General features: G+C 28.7%; 3 protein-coding genes across 3 annotated transcripts in view; 1 reads left to right on the top strand and 2 right to left on the bottom strand.

Moving 5' to 3' along the window:
* Positions 1-414: 414 nt before the first annotated feature.
* Positions 415-6,564, bottom strand: LOC102583640 (protein DETOXIFICATION 27-like). Its single transcript, XM_006353131.2, has 8 exons — positions 6,242-6,564; positions 4,826-5,367; positions 3,920-4,006; positions 3,289-3,345; positions 2,197-2,435; positions 1,387-1,505; positions 970-1,059; positions 415-702 (listed from the first exon to the last, which is right to left on the bottom strand). The coding sequence occupies exons 1-8, from the start codon at positions 6,527-6,529 to the stop codon at positions 643-645; spliced, it is 1,482 nt and encodes a 493-aa protein (XP_006353193.1). The 5' UTR covers positions 6,530-6,564; the 3' UTR covers positions 415-642.
* Positions 6,565-14,366: 7,802 nt separating this feature from the next.
* On the bottom strand, positions 14,367-15,062 carry LOC102583319 (classical arabinogalactan protein 4-like). Its single transcript, XM_006353130.2, has one exon. It carries the CDS (start codon positions 15,000-15,002, stop codon positions 14,583-14,585), a length of 420 nt encoding a protein of 139 aa, XP_006353192.1. The 5' UTR covers positions 15,003-15,062; the 3' UTR covers positions 14,367-14,582.
* Positions 15,063-21,488: 6,426 nt separating this feature from the next.
* Positions 21,489-24,414, top strand: part of LOC102582989 (hyoscyamine 6-dioxygenase-like) — a 4,066-nt gene continuing 1,140 nt past the window's right edge. Inside the window, exons 1-3 of the mRNA XM_015311248.1 lie at positions 21,489-21,746; positions 22,752-23,002; positions 23,375-23,693. Coding sequence (XP_015166734.1) covers positions 21,552-21,746; positions 22,752-23,002; positions 23,375-23,693 — 765 coding nt within the window. The 5' untranslated portion in view covers positions 21,489-21,551. The remainder of the gene's footprint in view (positions 21,747-22,751; positions 23,003-23,374; positions 23,694-24,414) is intronic.

Here is a 24,414-nt window from a genome sequence, read left to right as displayed (position 1 = left end):
AACCATTATTGTGGAAAAAGGCCCAAATGATGTGGGAAAATTATTGGGCCTTAATATTGAAATCCAGAAACCCTAAGACTTCATATGATTGATTAATGGCGATTTTCAATAGTATCTGTAAAATCTCGAAGCTTACTAGACTATATTTGACCAAAAATTAAAAGTTTGGATGTTTTACTTATTCTTCTTTCATTTGGGAATGAATATGAGAGCATCTAATCAAAAACCTTAAAATAATAGGTGGGGTCCATGACCATTTGGCGAGTTCTCATAATTCTATTTTTTTTTTCTCTATTTAAATCAAATGTTCTAATAACTCATGAGCGTTCTAGTATAAATGTTGTTGCTTCTAAAAAAAATATTATATGGCCTGGCTCGAACTTGAAATCTTTCGACTATTTCATAGAATCAAAATCAATCAATTTCTATGTTTACATTTCTACATACAAAAAATACATACCATCAATCAACTTCATTTAAAATTTATACATATATTAGTACACTTTGTGTAGAAAAGAAAAATTACAACTAGCTTAATTAGACTGGAAATTAAATTAATGCACAAAATTTCGATATAAAATATCCAATATTCTTCTTGTTTTTTTCGTCATCATAATAGTTTAGCAAAATTCTTCGCTAATTCTATGAAGTCAAGTGACCAACATCGTCCCATTTCCTTACATGCATTGAAGCCTTCTCTGCCTGCATTTCCAACAAAAAGATTTTTTACTATTAAATCGCTTAAAAAATAACTATATATATATATATATACGATCAAAAAACAAGGTTAAGTGTCTTTGGACTTTATTCACACTTAAACATTGTATGCTTGTGTCGATAGGTACTTAACGGGTGGTAGAGAATGTTTTACTCCCGATAAAGTAAAATTTTTCAATGTGAATTCGAATTAGTCAGATCCTCAAAAATGAGATTAAACACCGAATGAGAAATAAGAGACAAAAATGTTACCTCTTTAGTCCAATCACATCTAATTGTGATTATAGCCAATATCAAAGTCTGAACTGCAGTTCCACCGAAGATCATTCCAGCCCATATTCCCTATAAAATAAAACAAACATTTCCATTAGCTTAAATTCACATTTAATTTATAGATAATATTTACCATTGAAAAAAATATTCAAATTAGATATAATCACTTTCAAAAACTTAAATTCCATGTTTACCAATTTATGCAGCACAAAAACCATTTGGTAGAAAGAATTTGTACAATGACGACAACTACAACATATTCAGTATGATTCCATAGGATGAGTCTAGAGAAAGTTGAGTGTACGTTGACCTCACCTCTACCTCGTGAAAGTAGAGAGACAGATTTCTACTTAAATAACACACACCAAAACATTAAAGGGTATATGAGGAGCATACCATGACACCATAGTGGAAACCCCAGCCCATAATAAAGCCCAAAGGGACTCCAAGTAAGTAATAGCAGCCCAAATTTATATATGCAACATATGCTTGCCATCCAGATCCAACAGCAACCCCTGTTAATATCCAAACATAAATTGACCAAAAAAAAAAAAAATTAAATCAAGAAAATAGACATAAAAATTGTTAATGAGTATGATTTAATTCATGTATACAATTTAATCCCTCCCACCCCCTTATATATAATTCGATCTAAAGGTAATAAATTCAGTCGAACTCATACAACATAGTCTGATATCACTGATTATCATCACAGACAGAATCTATAAGTCATGAGTTCAAGCGGTAAAAAAAAACCACTAATATTTGCATTAGGGTAGACTGTCTACATCACATCCTGAGTTGCATCCCTTTCATCATGTATTTCAATCGAACTTGCAGAACATAATCCTAAATCCGCCTCTGATCACCGATTTAACTAACATAACTTTAATCCCTTCTACGCCCTTATATATAGTTGATCTAAAGGTAATGAATTCAGTCAAACTTGTATAACATAAATATCATTAGGGACACAAAATCTAAAGCCAGTGGGGTTGAAAAGGAAGTCTTGGAGCAACAGTAAAGTTATAACCTTCATGTGACCTATACGTCAAAGGTTCGACTGTGTACATCAAAAATCCTGAATTGCATCCCTTTCCTCATAATATAATCTTAAATTCGCCTCTGATCACTGCTCTAACTAACATAACTTTAAAATGAACAAAAAATAACAATAAAATAGTATCAAATTTTTATAAAATTTACCTGAGAGGATGGGTTGAACACTGTTGAGTAGAACAGTGAAAGCTAATAGAATAGCTAGTTTATGAACAGCTTCAAGAACAGGTTTGCTAGTTGAGAAAATTAGGGCAAATTCATTGTGGAAAAATAAGATCAAAATCCAAAAGAATAATCCAATCACTGTTGATTGTATCACTGCTACTGCTGTTGCAAATTTTGCCCCTCTTCCATTTCCAGCTCCCAACTCATTTGCTACCCTTACTCTGCGTAACAGGTTCAACTGAATTTAGTATTCACGACATGAAATATATAAATGTATTATGTATGTGAGAGAAATTAAATCATGCATTAAGTGTCAAACTATAATAAATTAAATGATGATTGAATTCATCGAATTGAAATCTTAGATCCATCTCTATATATGGTATACCGATGATCACATTGTATAGTCAAAATCATGCTTGAGACTCATCAATGATGAATTTCTTCATCCGTGAGTATAGATGAAGTCAGGATTTTAAGCTTATGGATTCAGGATCTCACTTCAAAAGGAATTGGAATTAGCTATGAACTTTGTTGCTAAATTACTCGTAGTTAACATAATTTTTGAATAATCCATTTAGTGACAATATATTATTTTATTTTTTTTCTTTCTCCTAATTAGGTAATCATTCAAAAATCATGTGTACTTTGGACAAAATCAATGTTGTGGACCTTGTATTATCAACAACATTAATGAGGATTATGTCAGATGCCAGTTTTCTGGTAAGCTTCTTGACTCTAAGCGGAGCTAGCATTTCGATTACGAAAATAATAATAATTTAAAAAATTAAAATTCAAAATCAAGTAGTTTCAAATTCTAATTTTGACTTTAATTACGATATTCTCGTAAGTAAAAGTGAATCAATAGCTAAAATTTAGAACTTATGAATTTTAAATTTGTCGCCAAATTTATAGTCATCATAATTATTGGGTTCACGATTATATATATAATATAACATAGTCATGGTGGCTATAAGTCTTTTATCCTATTTCTCAATCAAATGTAAGATGTAACAAATAACAACCACATATTTTCATAAATTATTTAAATGGAAGAATAAAAATTGAACATACCCAGTTCCAGCAAAGAATCCAAAAGGAATCATCAATTCCCAGCCATTTATACTCATGCTGCAAGAATTAAAATAAAAATAAAAATAAGACAATGACATATATATAGAATTAATATTTTTGTGTTGGGACAGTTTTTAGAAAATAAACTTAGTCATTTTCTTTTCTTTTTTGTAATAATAAATTATTATGTTCTTGTATATGACAAGTTGAAAAATACTTGGCCATTAAATTTGACTGAGATAGAACTATGAGACTTGTCATCTAAATAATGTCAAAGACAATGATAATGACAAGATAACAAAAATTAATTTTTTTGGGGTACATTTGTTAAATTTAAATTTGTAGTGTTATCATTAATAGTTATAGTCATTGGCGTAGCCACATACAATGAATGAATCGTTGTTAGTAGAACGTCTTTCGTTAAAAATATATATATATTGAATATCAAATATTCTTAGTGAAAATTTTGTTTCCTTGTTGGTTATAGTGTTAAACAAACATGTAAAAGATAGAATGATGAACCATGCAACTAATTAATGCAATTATCATTATCAGTATAATTTATTGGTTCACTAGTATACCTTTTTTTTGTTTTAAAAAAGTGTGATTAAGAAGAATTAAGTTTAATTACCAGATGGATAATGCATCCAAAGCAATTTTAGCATTCTCCAAATTACCAGTCATCACAATTAGCACCTTGTAGTACCAGTTCTCCAAGCTGTTCCATTTACAACAAAAAAATAATAATTAAAACCATTAAGCATAATAAATAAATTATGATGATCTGACGTTTCAAGCTCGAGTCATAAATATATATATATATATAAGGAACTCTTTCGCCTTGAAGTGAAATTTCGTAACATATCTTGGAGTTCTCATGTGGAATCTGAAACTCCATAACAGTGACTATTTGGCTCAACCATTAAAAGATAGCCGCTATCATAGGTCCCAAACTTCAGTAGTGAAATTCCTTGACATGTCCTAAAGTTCACATATATGGAATCTAAAACTCCGTCACATTGATTAATTGACTTTGTCTTTAAAAAATAGCCACTATCATAGCGTTTCAAACTCCAGAAGTGATTCACACATGAAAGTCCATGACATGTCCTGGAATTCACACGTGAAATCTGAAACTCCGTCACATTGATCAATTGACACTGTCTTTAAAATATAGCCATTATCATTAAATTCCAAACTCCATAAGTGAAATTCCATGACATGTCTTGAAATTCACATGTGGAATCTGAAACTCCATCACAGTGATTATTTGACTCTGTCTTTAGAAAATAGCCATTAACATTAAATTCCAAACTCCATAAGTTAAGTTCCATGACATGTCCTGAAATTCACACATGGAATTTGAAACTCCATCACAGTGATTATTAGACTTTGTCTTTAAAAAATAACCAGTGTCACAAAATTCCAAACTCCATAAGTGAAATTCCAGTCCTGGAGTAATTCACATGTGGAATCTGAAACTCCGTGACAGTAACTATTACTATTTACAAATTTAGCCAAAGTTAGAAATTGTTACCATAGCATGACCCCAGAAGAAGCAGAAAGTTTGAAGAAGTCCCAAAGTCCAGAAAAAGCCTCCATACTAAATCCATTCCAAGAAAGTGGACATCCACCACAAGTTGTATAACAAAATAACACCAAAAACACCAACCACCAAGATAAATTCAAAGTAAATGTTGTCCCAATAATTCCCAATTGAAACTTGTACACAATAAGCCAACTTATCAACACATGGACTATAAAAGCCACAAAATTAGCCCAAGCAATCACATTGTTTTTCAATTGACTTTGCAAGAACCTTTGCAATGGGAATTGAAATGCAAAGCAAAAGTGTAATGGTATAAAGGCTAAAACTACAACTCCAGAGAGTTGTGAGACATCTTTTGGTTGCCCTAAAAATATCAAGACTGGTGTTGCAAAGAAAAATATTGGTAACATTATGATGCTACATAACAAGAGTACTATCCATGAACGTTGCAAATATACACCTAACATGTAGTATTTTTTAGCACCAAATGCTTGTCCACATAGTGTTTCCAATGCACTTGCCATACCTAGCTGCATAATAATATAATTTTTGTTAATCACTATAATAACGATGAATAATAATAACTACGCTTCAATTCTAAGCAAAGTAGGGTTGGTTATTAGAGGCAGAGTTGTGTGTAATAATGAAAGGATTTCAATTGAATCCCTCGTAAGGACGGTTGTTGAAAGATAGTATATATAGCTCATGTAAGAGCAAATAGTAATAATTGTGTTTCAATTCCCAAAGAGAATTAGGGTCTCAAATTAGACACTACTAGAAATAAAAGGTTTTCCATCAATGAAAAATTTATATCATAAAACATAAATTTTCCACCTATTTCTTATTGAACTAGATCATTGGGAAAACGTGTGGTGGGAAACAAATCTTGTTGAAAAATTGAAGAACTTCAATGGAAAATTTTCTTACTGATTCAATCAAAATATTAATGAAAATAGTCGATGAACATTTTCCCGCATGTAATGAAAGGAGTTTAATCAAATTCCTAACAAGTACGATTATAGAAAGATTGTACATAGCTCATGTTACAACAAACAATAATAACTATGTCTCAATCCTAAGCAAATTAGAATCGGCTAAGGGGAAGAGCTACATATAACGAAAGGGTTCAATTGAATCTTTCGTTGAAAAAATATATCGTAAAACATTATTTTTATGCAATACATACATAAAAAGAAAATATTGGAATTTCCTAGACATAAGTGGTCCAAGAATTTTTTTTCAAGGTTGCGTTCGAATCCCAAAAAGTTGACACTTTTGCATTTTTCAAAGAAAATTCATACATACACACATATCAATACTTCCAACTATAGAATTGAAACGTAGTCGATTGATTGATTGACTGATTCAGTAAAAACACGTTATAAAAGAGGGAAAACAACATACCATGAGTCCGAAATCGAAACCAAGAACAACATTACTAGCAATGGACATAGCTGCAAGTTCAAGATCACCAAGATGGCCAGCAAAAGCTTGAGTAATAACAAACATTGAATAAGAGACTATTCTACTAAAGATGGCTGGCCCAACTATAGGCCATAGCTTCTTTGTTTCTATCCAAAATCTTAAACCAAAACTTTGATCATTTTGTTCTAAATAATTATTATTATTTGTTGAAACATAATCTAATAAGGGCACTTTATTTTCTTCTATTAATTTCCCATTGCTAGACATTTTTTTCTTTATTCTCTCTCGTTAGGCAAAAGAAGAGAGAGAGAGAGAGAGAGAAAAGATGAGGAAATGATAGCAAGAGGAATTCATTTGTGTTGATAATGATTATATATATATAGTAGTCTACAAGGAGAACTCAAAAGAAAAAATAACTTATAATTAATAAAAATAATATAAGAAAATTAAAATTGAAATTTTCTTCTTATTTATTAACTATTCTTGGAGTAATCATTTGCTCCTTTGTCTTTTTCACCTTTGGTCTTTTAAGGGGTTGGTGGAAAAATTACACCAGCTTACCGCAGACATGATTACAAATAGAAAGATATAAATATCAAGAATAATTAGATAAAATGTTAGTAGGTTGAGTGTTGTCTAGTTACTGTTATATAATTGATTGTTGGGAAGTATAATTGCAAATCTTTGCTTTTCATTGAAATGCTGAAGAACCTGCAATAAACACCTTCGCCTTATCAGCAGTAACGGTAACTTATATATATATTACTCTTCTATTATTGTATTTTTTGAGTTTCTTCATTATTTTATGCATGACTATCTTCGCTATCGTATTTGTGTTAGATAGTTATTTTGATATATTTTACTTGAGTCATGAATCTATTGAAAACGATGTATCTATCTTTACAAAATAGGAATAAAGCTATACACACACCTATAAATTTACTCTACTATCAAATATAATTTAAATTCTGAATCTGCCTCGATAAATCGACATAAGTTGTACGTAAGTATGAAGTTCACGATTGGAAGATTGGGATCAAGAAATCAAGTTGTCCACATATTTTTGGAAAATAGTACATCAATTTTGACAAGTGGTATGTGACGGTTCAGCCCTTTTTATTCATTTATAAAATATTATAATCATTTTTTTTTCTGTGGTGAGTTCACAAGATGAAGTTTCTTTCTATCCACGTCTCTTTCTTTTTCTTACCAGATTTATAAAAACAAGACACCAAATAAGACCAAAAGGATATCTACCTTAAAAAATAGTAGAAATATAAAGAAATTCATTAAATATTTATAAATTATTTTTTAGTAACTTAAAAGAATTGGAATCTTAAATCTATTACAAGTTTTAGATTTTGAGTTCGCCTCTAAATTTATCAAGGTATTTTATGTAGAATATGAAACTTCGTAAGTCGTAATAATATGACTATTTTTCAAGCATGTGATCGAAATATGATATTATTTATGCAAAATTATTTAGTACTTGAATAACTCACTTCCAAATCTACTATCAAATTACCTCTTTATTTTTTTAATTTTTTGTTGAAAGGGTTAGATATATTAATAGACACTTAAAGTCGACATCAATTTTAGGATTAACATTTCAAGATAAAAATATTTCCAAAAACTGCTTGTATTATTTTTTTTGTGCATTTTTAAACATAAAACTTTAAAGTTATAAATTCATATTTATTTTTTTCATACATTTTTATACATAAAACTATTCTCTGCTAGGAAAAGTATCAAGTTCAATTGAATCGTATATTCATACGCCTCTACTAACAATAATATAGAATCAATCAGAGCCAGATTTAAAATATATCAAATTTAAAAAATTATAACAGTGACGAAAATACAATAGATTGATATATATAAACATTATCATGAGCTATTCCGTGATAAAACCGTCTCATCCATACAAAGGTATGAGGCCAAACAAAATCGAGTCAGCTTTTTTAACAATTTCAAAGAGAATTTTGCAGGGATAATAGCTATCTCTTTGGTTAAAAAATGAAAGACAAATATTTGCCATTAAAATGGACCTATCATATAATTTTGATATAATTAACCATATCGATTAAAAAACGTTATAGATTTCGAGTTGATAAATGAATGGGCCAAATATTTATTTTTGAATCGTAACTGCATTGTGAGGTCCCCATTACCTCAGAATACAGTACACTTGGTAGGTATTTTGCTAGTGATGTAATTGCTTACGTGTTATTTCGATATTTACGTGAACTAATAACTACTCCCTCTGTCCTAATTTATGTGACACATTTCACTTTTCGAGAGTCAAACAATTTAAGTTTGACCGAGAATTTGCTCGTGAAATCTTCAAATTTTTTAAATGAAATCCAAATATTTGTAAACTACATAAAAAGTACTATAAGTCACAATAATAATATTTAAAAGATATATGAAAAATTTACGGTCAAAGATAGACTTGTTTGAATCTCGAAATCCGAAATGTGTCACATAAATTGGGACAGAGGGAGTATAAATCAGTATAAAAAATTAACGTTGAAAATAATTGATTTCAATAGGTAAAAGGAGGATAAAATTACATTATTTCAATATATATTATGAATATTTTTTACTATTTTATGTATATATTATTGTTGTGGATCTCGTGTCACATGATTTTTAGATAGTATAATGAATATATTTCACAACTAAAAATAAAGATTTATTACTTCAAATTAATTAGAAATTTGTGTTATATAATATTATTTTTCCACTCAGTTTTCACTGAACCAACTCACTGAAAAAATGCATGATGAAAAACAAGTTATCACTGAAATAATAAGAAGCTTTTCAAATTTTCTAAATAATTTTTTCACACCGATTCAATCTAAATATATGTGCGAATAGAAACATAACGTTCATCGGTAATTAATTAATTGGAACAGTAATCCATTGGTAACAGGGAATGACTATAACGATTATTTTAGAAGTTGCACTTCACTAGCATAACCTTTTATACATTTAATATAGTTTAATATATAACAATAGTCTACTTATATTTCTTAATCAATAATAAATGCTATTAATTAGTTCTATAATCACATGTATCTAATTGTTTTTCATAGTTGCATATTATTGACCAAAAGGGGTGGGTCAATTTCCTTGTTTCCCAAGGGAAAGACCAAACTATTCCAACAATATTTTTTTTCAATATTAAATATATGTAATTAATATGCAGATCTATTTTAGCCTCTTTTATTTTTTTGGTCCAATTATTTAGTAGTCTCTTTATTTTTTTGGTCCAAATATTTAGTAGCCTCTCTTTTTTTGGGTCCAACTATTTAGTAGCCTTTTTTTTCTCCATATTTTTCACATTTAGCTTTTGAGAGTTAAATTATATAAAATTTAAATAATATTTTAAAAATATTTTTTTTTATCATGTTGATATAAAAAAAATATTTACTATATTTTTTGTATAGGTTTTGAGTATTTAAGTTTTAATTTTAAAATACTAAATTAATCTAATTTACTTTAATTTTTAAAATTAGTCAAATTAACTATCGAGAAATGAAACAACAACAACAATAATAACGTATTCATTGTAATTCTGCAAATAGAGTCTGAAGGAGATGATGTGTACACAATCTTATCTCTACCTTATAAAGGAACGATTGTATCCAATAGACTATAATTACAACATAGGAGTTAGGGGGCACAATCCGTAAAAGCCTTTCTGATTGCCTCCGCCCTATCTCTCTTAATTAAAGCTATATATAGATTCTTTCCTGTGTTTAGACATCGTATGCTAATATACATTTTTTTTCCTTAGCCAATTGAATTTTTTTAAAGAAGGTATGTTAAAATGTGATAAGTATTTTAAGACGAAAAAATAGTCAACAGTTTAAGTAAGCATTAAAAAAAAAGCCTAGTACGAAAGAGACCCCATTGACAGATATAATGTACCCATGCTTTTAATTAGAGAAAAAAAATATAATTATAGTTGAGTCACCTTTGAGTGAACCCAAAGTATATAAGATGAAATTAACCCATGAATTTAATTCTTTGGGGGCCAAGGATTTATTTAGACTCATGTGCGTGAGCAAATTCGTAAGCAATGATGTCTTCAATTTTTATTTTTTTCTCACCAGCCAAAAAAAAAAAATACAAAGAAGCAAATTCGGAATTTGAACATTTTGGTTATAAATATATGTATGTAGTAATTTTTAATGCATATATAATTAGTGGCGGATTTTTATTAAAGAGTTTTAAAAAAAATATGTAGTGTATAAAGTTTGAATTTAAAACCTTAAAATGAATTTCATTCCCTTAAATTAGTGAGTCAATCTTTAATCTTATATTAAAGAAATTCATATAATCTAAATATATGCGTAAAGTAAAAAAAATATTACCTTATAAATATGGGAAATAATTGCCAGATAATTACCATGACAACCTCCTAGATCCGCCCCTCTATATGAGGTCTGAAATTGTTTTTTATTAAGTTTATATGAATCCATATGTTACATGCTGCCCACAAAAATAAATCAAATCAAATCAAATAAATAAATAAAAAGTGGAGGTATTATTTTTTTTTCTTGGATTTTTTCACTTTATTAGGTAAAGATCATGTATTTTGTGCATGAAGTTCCTGGCTAAAAGTCAAGAGGTTAATGATTAAAGGAAAAATGACAAATCACCTTTTCGATATGTTTAGAAGAATAAAGAAATTGTGAAGTGATTCTTGTGGGCTTAAATTATTCTTGAATCGTTAATTTTCTCTTATTAGTCAAAGAAATCTTTGTCAAAAAAATAATGTATTGTTTATATGATAAAATATTAGTAGTTTATATTCGTATTCGAGCTCGATTATTTTGAATTTGCTCTACGCAGAACTCCATTAGGGGGGAAAGCGCTTTGTATCAATGATTTTTTCATATATAGGGCTCGAACTCGAGACCTCTGATTAAGGAATGAGCAATCACATATTAAAGACAAACGTTTCTTTACACACATATATATAGATGTAAATGTTCGGCCATGAATGTATAATCAACTTGATATACTTAAATTTGGTCTGATTGAAAGTTAGAGACAAATCTAGAATTTGAAGTTTATAAATTTAAATTTATAATTTTACTACAATGTCTATGTAAATAATTACGACATATGATTAAAATATCAAAGTCATCATAGAGAAGAGTGTCATCAAATTTTCTAATAACAGACTTGTGGCAATTTAAAAATCAAATTCAAGCATACTTGGAAAACACTTGCATCGAGGACGTAGCAACAATAAGTATAGAAAAACTACGCATATATGACTAACTTCAAAGATACGGTGTTCAAAGTTAGTCTTAACAAAGTCTAATTCAATTTTTGAGTTTGAAGTTTCATATAAATAAAGTTCAAGTATATATGACTGAAGTTTAGTCAATTTTGCCTGAATTTCAACTAGGTTAAAATTTGGTCCTTTTTTCCTTATTCCACTTTTACTTTAACTTAGACTCGTAAATGGCTAAAGTTCAACTGACTGAACTTCGTCATATATGACTGAAGTTAAGCCATTTTTGTAAAAAAGATTGAACATCAGCCATATATAACTTGAGATACCGCATATATGCAGTGATATACGTGCAAAAAAGTTTAAAAGACGAATACATATTAAATGCCGGTATCAAAATAGACTGCCTCGTGAAACTTTTACTGTATTGTTGATGAACTCTGGGTCCAGTACAGATATTACTCAATCGGCCCAATCCTTTTTGAGTTACAATTGGGCTATTCAACTAATAATGAAATATTTAAAAAATAGCCACTTTGAAACAGCTGGCTCATATTCCCATAAGTAGCTACGTTTTCCATGAAATATTTGACAAATAGCCACTTTGAAAATTTGGAACTCTACTATGTTGTATTGAAGTTTCATATGCTTCATTAGCTATGTTTATCTTGCTATTGTGTTGTCGTTATTTTCAATTCATTTTTCCTTTGGTTATACTGTTTTTAAGCCGAGAGTCTATCGAAAACAACCTAATTCTATGTGCACTATATAGGTAAAAGTTAAGTTTACGCACATAGATCCTACCTATTTTAGACCCCTCTTATTGAATTACATCGAATATATTTGTAGATATCACCTCATTTGCAAAAATCGTTTACAACTAATACCACTTGAAAGCATGAGCAGAGCCACCTTAGTTGAAGGGTGATCCGGTGCATACAAATTATGTGTGTACATGAGTTAGATATTAGTATTACTTATTATAATTATATATTTTATTTTGCATATTCTTATTATAATTGAGAAAAAAAAGTTACACACCTCTCATTAAATTCCTGACTAGAAACACTTGCAATAATTTAAAAGATGGCATCTTGATCTTTTGGTTCCTTAATAAGTGGGAAGATGGAAGACAGAAAAACAATTCTCACATACATGCATGCATTATGGTTGTAGCATTAAAAGATTCTTATTCTGTGGAATTTTTGCTATTTTTCCAAGGAAGGAATCATCATGTTTTCTAACATCAGAGATCTCGAATTCGAATTCTAAGTATGATATTTCTTTTAATAGGGAGCACTTTTCTTCGAGTGGAACTCTACGTGATGTAAATTCAAAATAGTCAAGCTCTGTCAAACACCACATGAGAAATTAAAAAGAAAATGTTTTCTATAACCTGGTTCAACCTACTTTGTTTGGATAAAACGGTTTCAGGATTTAAATTTAAATTTAAATTTATGAATTTTTACACTAATTCAATCTAAATTTTTAAAAAATCTTATTTTAGAGATTATGCTGAATACGTCGTTATTATTATTATTGGGTCTCTAACAACTTTTGTTTATAGGGAAACAAACAACCAAGCAAAACGAGTACTCTTTTTTTTTCTTCATTATTTACTAAAGTTAACTTAATAGAAATGTACGACTTTTGAGATTCATAATTATTTTTTATATTTTCTTTTGAAAATGCCAGTCCATTAAAAAACACCAATTTGCATTAATTTATTTGCTAACAAACAAAACTACAAAAACCTTTAAATATATTTAGTTGGTAATTATCGGCGCTTCATGTGCAAAGTTTGCTGACAAAATTGACTTTAACGTTCCAAAGTCTACGATTTGCTCTAATTACCTTTCAAATAAAAAAAAATTTACACACTTAATTACTCAAATATGAAACTTACAAAATTGAGATACTTATAAAATGTACTTCTGACCACAACTCATTATTAAATTGCATGTAAATATTAAATTAAAAAGCAAATATAGCTTTTTTCGTTGCCGTTAAATTTACATAATTAAAATTATATTGACATTAAGCAAACATAACTTTTTCATAGACGTTCAATTTACATGTGTTAAGTACATAATTAACGTTCCTTCGTAAATTTCCGAATTCCACCCTAAGTTAAGGTTGTATTGACATCAAGCGAAACAACAAGCGTGTTGACTCTCCATCCAATCTTGCTTCATGTAATATTGTTAATTATTATAATTTTTGTTTTTAATTTTGTCTTAATTAATGTAACATATTTTTATTTTTATTACTTCATGTAATATTGCTAATTATTATATTTTTTGTTTTTTATTTAGTCTATGTAACTTATTTTTATTTTTATTAATAAAAGTATAACATTTATAGTTAAATATAATTTCATTTTAATTTCTTTTATATAAATAATTTATAACCACCCACCCCATATTGGAAGGAGAGAGTAGTAGTTATATGCTTTTTTTTTTGTTTCCTGTCCAGTGTCTGATACCCACATTGAAGTCTGACTAAATTTAATTTGCGTCGGAAATTCCACATTTGGGGGGTAAAACACTCCCTAACAAAGGTGACTCCATACCCAAAGGGTTCGAACACGAGACTTCTTGATTAAGGATGAAGGAATACTTACCACTCTACCACAACTCTCTGGTTATATGCTTCTAAGTTACTTGCAATTCTCCCTAAGATCTAAGTTTAATCCAACCAATATAATTAACGCAATTTTATAAGTTGAGTCTAAGAAGTAAGTGAAGTCTGAATAAAATAAAATATACACGAATCTTATCTTATCAAAAATATATATTTATATATAATTAAAAATGCAAAAAAATTTAGTGATTGAAAATACTCATAACAAAAAGAATAAAAACTCAAATTTATTTCACTTGAAATGTACATAGGGATGATGAATGATTCACTCTAAAATGAAAAATATAATTAACAAAAAAAAAAAAAAAAACCACAATGTACCAAACAAATAAATCACAAAAGTAATTAAAAAGTTAAGTATTACAAAACAGATCTCGTCCGTCCATCAAAAGAACAAAACACGTGTTAAGACACGTGTCGCCTCTACATCAAAGCAGCAGCGATGATCACGCCAGCGAATGCAGCACTGCCAATGACGGCTCTGTTACCGGCGTTAGGCGACGACGGCGTGTTGTCGGCTGAAGGCTGATCCGCCGGTGCACCACCTGTAGGAGTAGGCGCCGGTGGTGAAACAGCGCCGGTGCCAGCCGGAGATGGAGATGGAGAAGTTGCGGAAGCTGCCGGAGATGGAGTCGGTGAAGTAGTGGGAGCGGTAGACGGCGCCGGAGTTGGAGTCGCAGTTGGAGTTGGAGATGGAGTTGGAGTTGCGGTCGGCGGAGCTAATACCGGCGCCGGAGTTGGAGTTGCTGCCGGAGAAATTTTTGGTGCCGGAGCTGGAGATTGAGCTATGGAAGAAGCAGCAAAAAAGGCTAAGAAAAGAAAAACTCTGAAATAAGAAGCCATTTTTTTGCTTTGTTTTTTCTCTCTTTTTTGGCTGAAAAGTGAATAGAAAAGAGACTGTCAAGAGGAAATATATATAACGGAAATATTCGTATTGAGATCGATTAAATTTGAAATCACGGATTTATAGAGTTTGGGACTGTTTCTAATGCAGCGAAAGTTCCATAATGTTTGATATTTATATTTGAATCTGATTAAATTTAAATTCATGCATTACAAGATTCATTTTTTGAGGATCGCATTTTTTAATAGTTAAGATCCGATAAAATTCGAAAACTCTGATAAAGAATAAGTCATTATAATTACCCCAAGAAAAATCATGTTGGCCTTGAAGGAAAATATATGTATAATATAATTTTTTTTAATAATCAATTGTTTAGTTTAAAATACAGATATAATATAGGTGTATGTCTGTTGGTAATGGTATAGTATAATGCATTAGTGTGCATGGACAGCTAAAAATGACTCATAATTCAACACCTAAATTTGTGGTGGATGTTATTTATTCTCTTTTAATCAGAAGTTTCGATTTCAAATTCTTAATATAATTATTAAATAAAAAATTTTAGAAACTCTAGTTAATTGTATAGTTAATAATCTTGTATAGTTAAAATTTAAAATTTATATTATATTTATTAATATAATTGAGTCAATTTAACTTTAAAATATAAATAAAATATTTTTGAGAACAAAACAAAACTTTACAACTATGCAACACCTAACATTTTCTAATTTCATTTTTCAACGCACTTTCTCAGAAACTTGTTGGAACAAACTTTTAAACCCCCAAAAGTTTTTAGCATATTTATGGCAAATATAATTGTCAGAGGAATATGGTTCTTCTCATATATCTTATCAATGAAATAATTAGATAAGAATAATAATTTTGAGATAAATTATTTTTTTAAAAAAATTACTTGAAAAAGAGGTTATTTTTCAAATTTGAAAAAATTAACTTAAATTGAAATGGAAAAATTGACTATAATATATTATTGAACTAAAACAGTATGAAGATATTCTTATCATATTAAAACCTCACATTTTTAATTGATCATTATTCGGATACTTAATTATATATCATCTATTTCAACAATATTTCTGGTTATCAAAGCTTAATCACTTATCTTAAATATATCCATGTGTTTTCAAAACTTCGATAAAAATAACAAACTGATTTATAAATGAATAAAGGTGTTAAGTCAGGTTTAATATCGTTACTTTGCCAACTCTATACTTATTTTACTGAACCATTCACTCTAAAATTAGACGTTGTTAGACTGAAACAATATAAAAATATTCTAACATGATATACTATTATCTGTTTTAACTCAAGTTGATGCGTTTTTTATTTCAAAACATCTCACACACAACATATATAACCAAATATTTTTTTTGAAACACATGGCTTGGGACCATTTTCTTTTTCTTTCGTGAAAATGCACCAAAAAAACACCAACGAAAATGAAACAATTAGGTGGTCATTTTCCTCATGTTAAGTAAAATGTCATTATCTTCTTAGTTGTAATTTACTTGTATTTATATTTTTCTCAATCATTTGTCCAACTTATTTTCATATTTATCTATTCTTAACGTTAAACTTTCAAAATCATACTAATCCGTTCCTTTCAAGAACTAATTAGTTTTAATTAACAAATAACAAATGACATATAGATATAATATGATGATAATGATCGATAGGTGATTATATGTGTTTTCCTCCTTTCACGCAATTTCTCATTCGAGCAAGAGATATTTTTATAAGATAAGATAATAAAGACAAAAATAAGTTTGTTGTTAAGTTTAGCTAAATCGTCTTACAGGTAACTGTTAATCTTAATCGGTTAGTCCCTCTTTTTTAGTTCCGTTTGTCATGCCAATAGCGGTGTCGGACAACTAAGTTAGTACATAGAATGTTATGTCATGGGAAATCCTTCTTTATACAATTTTCTTTGTTTTTACAATGTTCAATACTCATTTTAGGACCTTTAATTAATTCAAAAAATTCATCAACGGGGAAAACTATTTTTTCCAATTCGCATGACTCGTGCTGAAATCGCTTGAAAGAAAATTCAATATCGTCATAAATCTAATTAGTCAGATCAATAAATTTTAAATTCCGAACCACTTTTAATTTTTTTTAAGTTGATATCAACACCAAGACCTAATTCCAACCAACATTAGCGTGGTCGGCAAATTTCTATTCTCAAAATCTAAGTTTCAACACTCATACCATTAGTCTCAAATTAATTTAATTTGATTCTAATTAATGCTAATTATATACTCCAAATTAATGCTTAATTAGTGTTACAATACGTGGCAAGTACTTATTTCATCATTTTCAATTAAAATTACAACTCGTGCCTATTTAGTTGTCACCATTTTAGATTTCGCGTTCCTTAATAAACTAGGTAAGTTATCATTATACCCTTATTTAGTGTTCTCTTAAAGTTAATTTTTCAATCAATGAACATGTTAATTTATTGGGTAATGCTAAATGACCAGAAAATTTGGTCAGATATTTAAAAAAAAATATAATATTTTTTTATTTTAAAATAAACTGATATTTTTTCCATTTTTTTAAATTAAAAGGTTTTAAAGTTAAAAGGGTAAAAATGTTCAAAAAGATAAAAATAACATAAATAAAATATCATTCGGGCCAAATTTTCTAGCCAAAAAGATTTTTCCTAATTTATTTTGATTAATTAATACCAATGAAAATTAATTACTTATTTATGCTTTGGTTTTGTAAAATAACAATTCTTAAGGAACATCTATTTTTAGTAAGGACGGCATGTAAATAGGAACGGGAGTGTACTAAAGAACATCTATTATAAGAATGACATATAAATAGAAATGAAGGGAGCAATGTTTTAAAAGGCGGGGGCGTGAGGCAAGACGTTTTATACAGTACGGGGTGAGGCGTAATCCCCAAGACATGAGGCGTAAGTCACATGGATCTACGGGGCGTAGTCTCATGTATATTCAATTTTATAGTTTTATTACTAATAAAATAAGCAAAAGTAAACCTTTCAATGATTTTACAAATATTTTTTTATAAATAACCTATAATATATAGAAATTATAGTATGATTTTTATTTGAGATAAGTATTAATAATCAATAATGAAGAAAAAAAGTGTTATAATTACTATTTGAGAAATATGATTACACCAATAATAAACAATATGATTTAAAGCAAAAAAGATACAAAAAAATTAATTAAAAACACCCGAGCCTATGTTTTTACCCCCAGGACTTACGTTTTTATGCTCGAGACTTACGCCTCAAATTTTAGAACTTACGCCTTATGGATCTACATCTTTAATTTACGCTCCGCCCCAAGACTCGCGGCAAAAAACGTTTTTGAAAATACTGGAAGGGAGTATAATCAAATTATTGTCTGCATTAATGGTTTACTACGACTTATTACCTCATTGGCTTTGTTTATCTTCATATCATGCTACTTTACTGTCATTATTTGGCTTTGTTTATAATTTAATTAAGTCGAACATCTATAAAAAATAATTTTCCTATCATCAAGATAGATAACATCTATATATATTCTATCCTTTCAGACCCCATTTATCGTTCTTGGTGTTGTGTGGATGAAATGCTTACTCTTTCTTTAGTGTTAGAATACGTGGCAAGTAATTATTTGATCAAATTTAAACCAAACTTTAATTAATATTTGCATTATTTTCTTAATGTGGGACCAAATGATGAGGGAGACATATTAACTTTGGCTTATAAAATTATTTTATATTATATCTTCCCTCAGTGAGGTTTGCTTAGCTGTATTATATAGCCGTTTAACAGATAGGAAATATTAAACTATTTTTTAAAAAAATATATTTTTTCTATTAAATTAAGCAAAACAAGTAAACGACCTACATTTTAATATCATAATGTGTTGCTGTCGGTGCTCTGAACATTAAAATTTTAATTAATTCAAATATGCATTTTTTAATTTTATATCCCTTCGATTGTTAATATTCTTAAATTTATCATAATTATTAATTTTTCAACAATTAATTATTAAAAATTTAGATAATTATTTTATATTTGAGATTAATATAATTCTATATTCAAATAATAACGTAATATCTACATGAAAATGTCAAAAAACACTTATTTTAATTAATTAAAAGTTAAATATGATAAATCGTATATCAAGAAAAGGATATATAACAATAACTCAAGGACTACAAATACTATTTTATATATGATCCTTTGTATAAGACTAAATAACTAAAAATATTCTTTTTTATGAAGATAATAAATTAATAAAGGTCCTGAAATTATTTTATTATTGATTTTTAAGTAGAGAATCAATATTCCCTATCTTTTAGATGCTGGTAAATTTATTTTTATATAATTACTCATATATAATATAATAGGGGTTCGAACTAGTCAAGTCTCATGCGATGAATTTAAGTGTTTAATCAATTTACTTATGTGACTCTTACTGAAATTATGAACACATGTTATGTGTTGTGGAAAAGGACATTGAAGTAACTGGCAAATAGTTGTCAGGCACCACCTTGGAATTTTATATATATTATATCATCAAATTTTTAATGTCCAGAATCTTATAAGTTGAACTTATTAAATTTTTATATTAAATTTGTTTTTGATAGATATCAAAACGTTAATAAGAATCGAATTCATCTTTGATATCAAAACATTATTAAGAACTAAAGAAACAAACTCTCTAAATTAAACTATCCCATTTAAGCAAGTTTTACTCTTTAATTATTAGATGCTCATGTTATCTCTTGAATTACAACTCCTTTTATATTAAGAAAAAGAATAACTTATTATATATGGTAAATTGTTTAATATATAAATATTGTGCCAATAAAATTTCACTATAATAAATATAATTATTTAATGTATTATAATCGTTTCACAGATAAATTTATTTTTATTTATGTAAATTTTGAAATTTTAACATGATAGACATATTTAAATTTTAATCTATGTTTGAACTTCAGACATACGAGACTGAAGTTAAAGTTGAAGGAGGAAGATCATCAACCTTTTGTCTAAAGTTTTTTAATACCGTCTACAACTTAAATAATACATACTATGGAAAACGAGAAATAGCTTTATTATATAAATAAATAACAAGTTGTAAACTTACTATCAATTTAAAATTTTCAATTAGCTTTTTGCCAATAGTTTTTCAATACCAGCTTCTAGGTTCTCGAAGAAAGCTTAACTAGCGTGTATTAAATATGTTATATTATGTGTCAACTAGAGCTAATAATTTATATTTTTATTATAAACATATTTGTATTACAATAAATGTTTATTACGTGAAAATTTTCCTTCGTTGCAATTTATATATGAATATCATCTCAATCCCTAAATATCATTCAAGAGTAATAAGGTTTTTCTCTTCTTCCTATTATTTTATTCTTCTTATTGTTTTATATAATTTCATAACACGTTATCAGTACGAGACTTTATGGTCTCAAAGGTGAAGGTTAAGTTTGAAGGCTAATGTATTATTTATTTTCCTTTTTTTAATATGACTAATCTTAAGAAACTTAAAGTTTGTTGCCCTTAATAGTTTGGGCAAGAACTACGTGTTGGAAGAGACACTGTTAAGGATGAAAATAAAGTATCAAAACAAAATTGTGCTAGAGCTTTGATATTCTCGCGTCATCATCTTAATGAAATTCTGATAATTGAATAACTCACACTTTGATATATTCAATTTGACGCAAGAATATCATAGATTTAGCACAATTTTGTTTTGATGCTTTATTTTCATCATTAATTTCATTAATTTTGAATGGTGTTTCCAAAATCCATAACATCCAAATTGATTTTAGCATTCAATACCCCTGAAAAATAGTTCTTGTCTGAATTATGAAGGACAACAAACTTAAATTTTGTAAGATTAATCATATTAAAAAAGAGAAAAATAAATAATACTTTAGCTTTCAAACTTAATCTTTCACTCTTTGAGATGATAGAGTCTCGTACTGATAATATGTTCTGAAACTATTTAAAAATAAAAATAATAATATAATAGAGATAAAATAGAAAACTTCGATGGCCCATGCAGGTCCCTTGGTGGTTTGAAACTAGGGATAAGTGGTTTTGGTGTGAGTTTTGAAGTCGTAATAGAGAAATATGTCCAGAATTAATATAGACGGTGATATTTCAAATAGAAAAAGAGAACAACCGATAGCTAGGATGTAAAACTCACGAACAAAAATGATATTTCTTCGGTTGTCCAATTTATATGACACGGGACATAGATTAAATATATCCTTAAGTGTAATAGAATGGTTGAGATTCATTCATTCCTAATCAAAGTTCTCAAATTCAAGCTTCTGTGAATGAAAACAAAATTGTTCGGAGTGCTGGCCCAAGAAAATGAGCCCTTCAGTATGTGATCCAATTTATTTAATCATTTAATACATATATCAAATACTGGTGAATAATAATCTATTCCTTAGTGATATCTCTTTTGTTTGTTATTTATACAAAGCATCTATGTACAAATTGATTCAAACACACAAGAAAACTCAAGAAATTAATGGATATCTTGATTTCCAATTGGTCAAATGTTGAATTTGTGCCTAAAACATATATTTTCCCACCAGAAAGTAGACCAGGAAAGCTTGAATTTCCTGTTTGCACTGATATACCACTCATAGATTTGGCTCATAATAATCCAGATGAAACAATTCAACAAGTTATTAGAGCATGCCAAGAATTTGGATTCTTTCAGGTATAAGTTAATCTTCTATTTTTCTAATCGGAAACAACCTTTTTACCTTACAGAGATAGAGGTAAGACCTGCATATATATTCTACCTTCCTTTTACGTTATTTGTGAGATTACACTGAGTATGTTGTTGTTATTATTGTTAATCTTTTGTAGTTAAGAATTGTTTGTGTTTATAAACTGTGATCGATAGTGGCGTACACAAAAATTTTCATGAAACATATGTTACTAGTTTTTTCAAACATAGAGTTTTAAGATGGCTTCTTTATAAACATGAAGAAATGAACTTTGTGTATTGATGTCAATTAAAGATCAACTAAATGATTCTAACTCCATTGGTTCAAGTGTTGTTGAATACAAGATTTGATCCTTCGACCTCTTGAGACACCTAAACAATAGGATGGGTTGCATCTTAATGAGTGTGATGTAGACAGTCTATCCTCATGTAAGCGTTAGTGAAATGGATCATGGACTAACTCGATCCCAAAAGCTAGCCCACGAGAGGAAGATTGCTCAAATCCATATATAAGTAACCCATAATTTAATTTCCTCATCCCAGCGATGTGAGACTTAAAACCCTGGTTTCATGCTTACGACTAGAGATCTGGTGCATGAACAATTTAATATGGGGTCCACCTGTTGTTCATCTTTTAAAACCCAACACCAACATCAGTAAATCTTGAATTGGAATGACCTGACTCTGATACCATGTTAAAAAAAATGAATCTAGAACCTAATTCAACCCCAAATGTTAGCTCATGACTTAACAATTGTAACGTTGCTCCAAGACTCCCTATCAAATCTACACATACACGTATTTAGTAAAAAAATTCCATGAAATTGTATCCCGTGACACCACATTTGGTGATCTAGAAGTCCAACTTTGGTAAATAAAGTGCTCCTCACCAAAAACGACTTCATATTCAGAATTCGAATTCAAAACTTTTGATTAAAAATGGACGAATACTTATTATTTTTTTCATTTTTTTTTGCATATTATGATGATCAGGTGATAAACCATGGAGTAAGTGAAAATCTAATGGATGATACAATGAATATATACAAGGAGTTCTTCAAATTGCCTGGTGAATACAAGGCAAAATTTTACTCAAATGACATAAACAAGAGCTGCAAAATATTTTCAAGTACTTTATCATATGATACTGATGAAGTTCACTATTGGAGAGATACATTTACTCATCGTTGCCATTCTTTAGAGGAACATATCCCTTCTTGGCCTGATAAGCCCACCAATTATAGGTAATATATATATGTCTCCTGTTTTAATTTACGTGTCTTACTTTTTTTATTAAAAAATATCACTCTTTTATACTTAAAACTTCATATGTTTTAGTTTAATTATATGATACACTTTTCCTTTTTAATTCGTTCGATATAGAAGTATCCACTTCTGAATTTGAAATTATTATATCCAACAGAAATGTCATGACATATTTATTAGGTCAAAAAATATAAAAGTCTATGTTTCTTTATTTTTAAGCACGATGTCAGTTCAATCTACGTCATATAAAGTGATACAGAGGAGAAACTCTTTAATTTGAATATTCCACATGACATTTTTTTAAGGTAACATATATTAGACTAATCATTTTGTTTGTTTTCTTTTTGTAGAGAAGTGGTTAGTGAGTATTCAATAGAAACAAGGAAGCTATTTAACAAGATTTTGGATATGATATGCAAAGGATTAGGACTAGAGAAAGGTTATTTTGAAGGTGAATTAAGTAAAACTCATTTGATATCTGTTAATCATCATATTCCATGTCCAAGTCCAAGTTTAACACTAGGAATGCCAGTACATTCTGATCCAAATCTCATAACAATGCTTCAACAAGGTGAAGTTCCTGGACTTCAAATACTTAAGGATGGACAATGGATTGGTGTTAAACATATTCCTCATACTCTAATTGTTATCCCTGGTCTACAATTGAAGGTATTACTAATTTTCTATGATTGCATCTTTTGGAGGTTAATTGTGATCAAATATAACAAAATTAAGGATGTGTTTGGTACGAAGGAAAATGTTTTTCGATAAAATATGTGACTTATTTATTTTTTGATTTGGTAAGTAAAGAAGAAATACAGTCTAAAATATTTATATATACTTTAGACAAATATCATAAGGATGAAGGTGCAATGGTTGGGTGGAGAGGGAAGTGGGGGTGGGGGTGTAGTGAAAGGGAAGCCAATCAACTTAAAATCCTAGTTGTGGAACTTGTTTTTTATATTTCATCGAAGAAATTATTTTTCTTAGTTAGGAGGGTGTAGGGAGGGGGGAGGAAATAATCAACATAAAATATTATTTATGAAACTTTTTTTTTCTATCAGGGAAATAATTTTTATGACTTTTAGGGGTCGTTTGGTAGAGTGTATAAGAATAATGTTGAATATGATGTATTAGTAATGCATGCATTAGTAATGCTTGCATTAGTTATGCTTGCATTATTTCTTATACATTGTTTGGTTTGATGTATTGGAAATAGCAAGCCTTGTATAAAGACTATTAAAAAATGTTTGTTTACAAAAATACCCCCACATTATTATTATTATAATTAATATTATTATAATTATTATTATAATACCCCCACATTATTATTATTATTATAATAATTTATTATTATAATTATTATTATTATAATAATAATAATTATTAT

The sequence above is a fragment of the Solanum tuberosum genome, unplaced genomic scaffold, assembly GCF_000226075.1.
Source record: "Solanum tuberosum cultivar DM 1-3 516 R44 unplaced genomic scaffold, SolTub_3.0 scf00152, whole genome shotgun sequence".
Taxonomy (NCBI): Eukaryota; Viridiplantae; Streptophyta; class Magnoliopsida; order Solanales; family Solanaceae; genus Solanum; species Solanum tuberosum.
The sequence above is the reverse complement of the archived record's forward strand: the minus strand, read 5'-3'. Positions and strand labels throughout refer to the sequence as shown.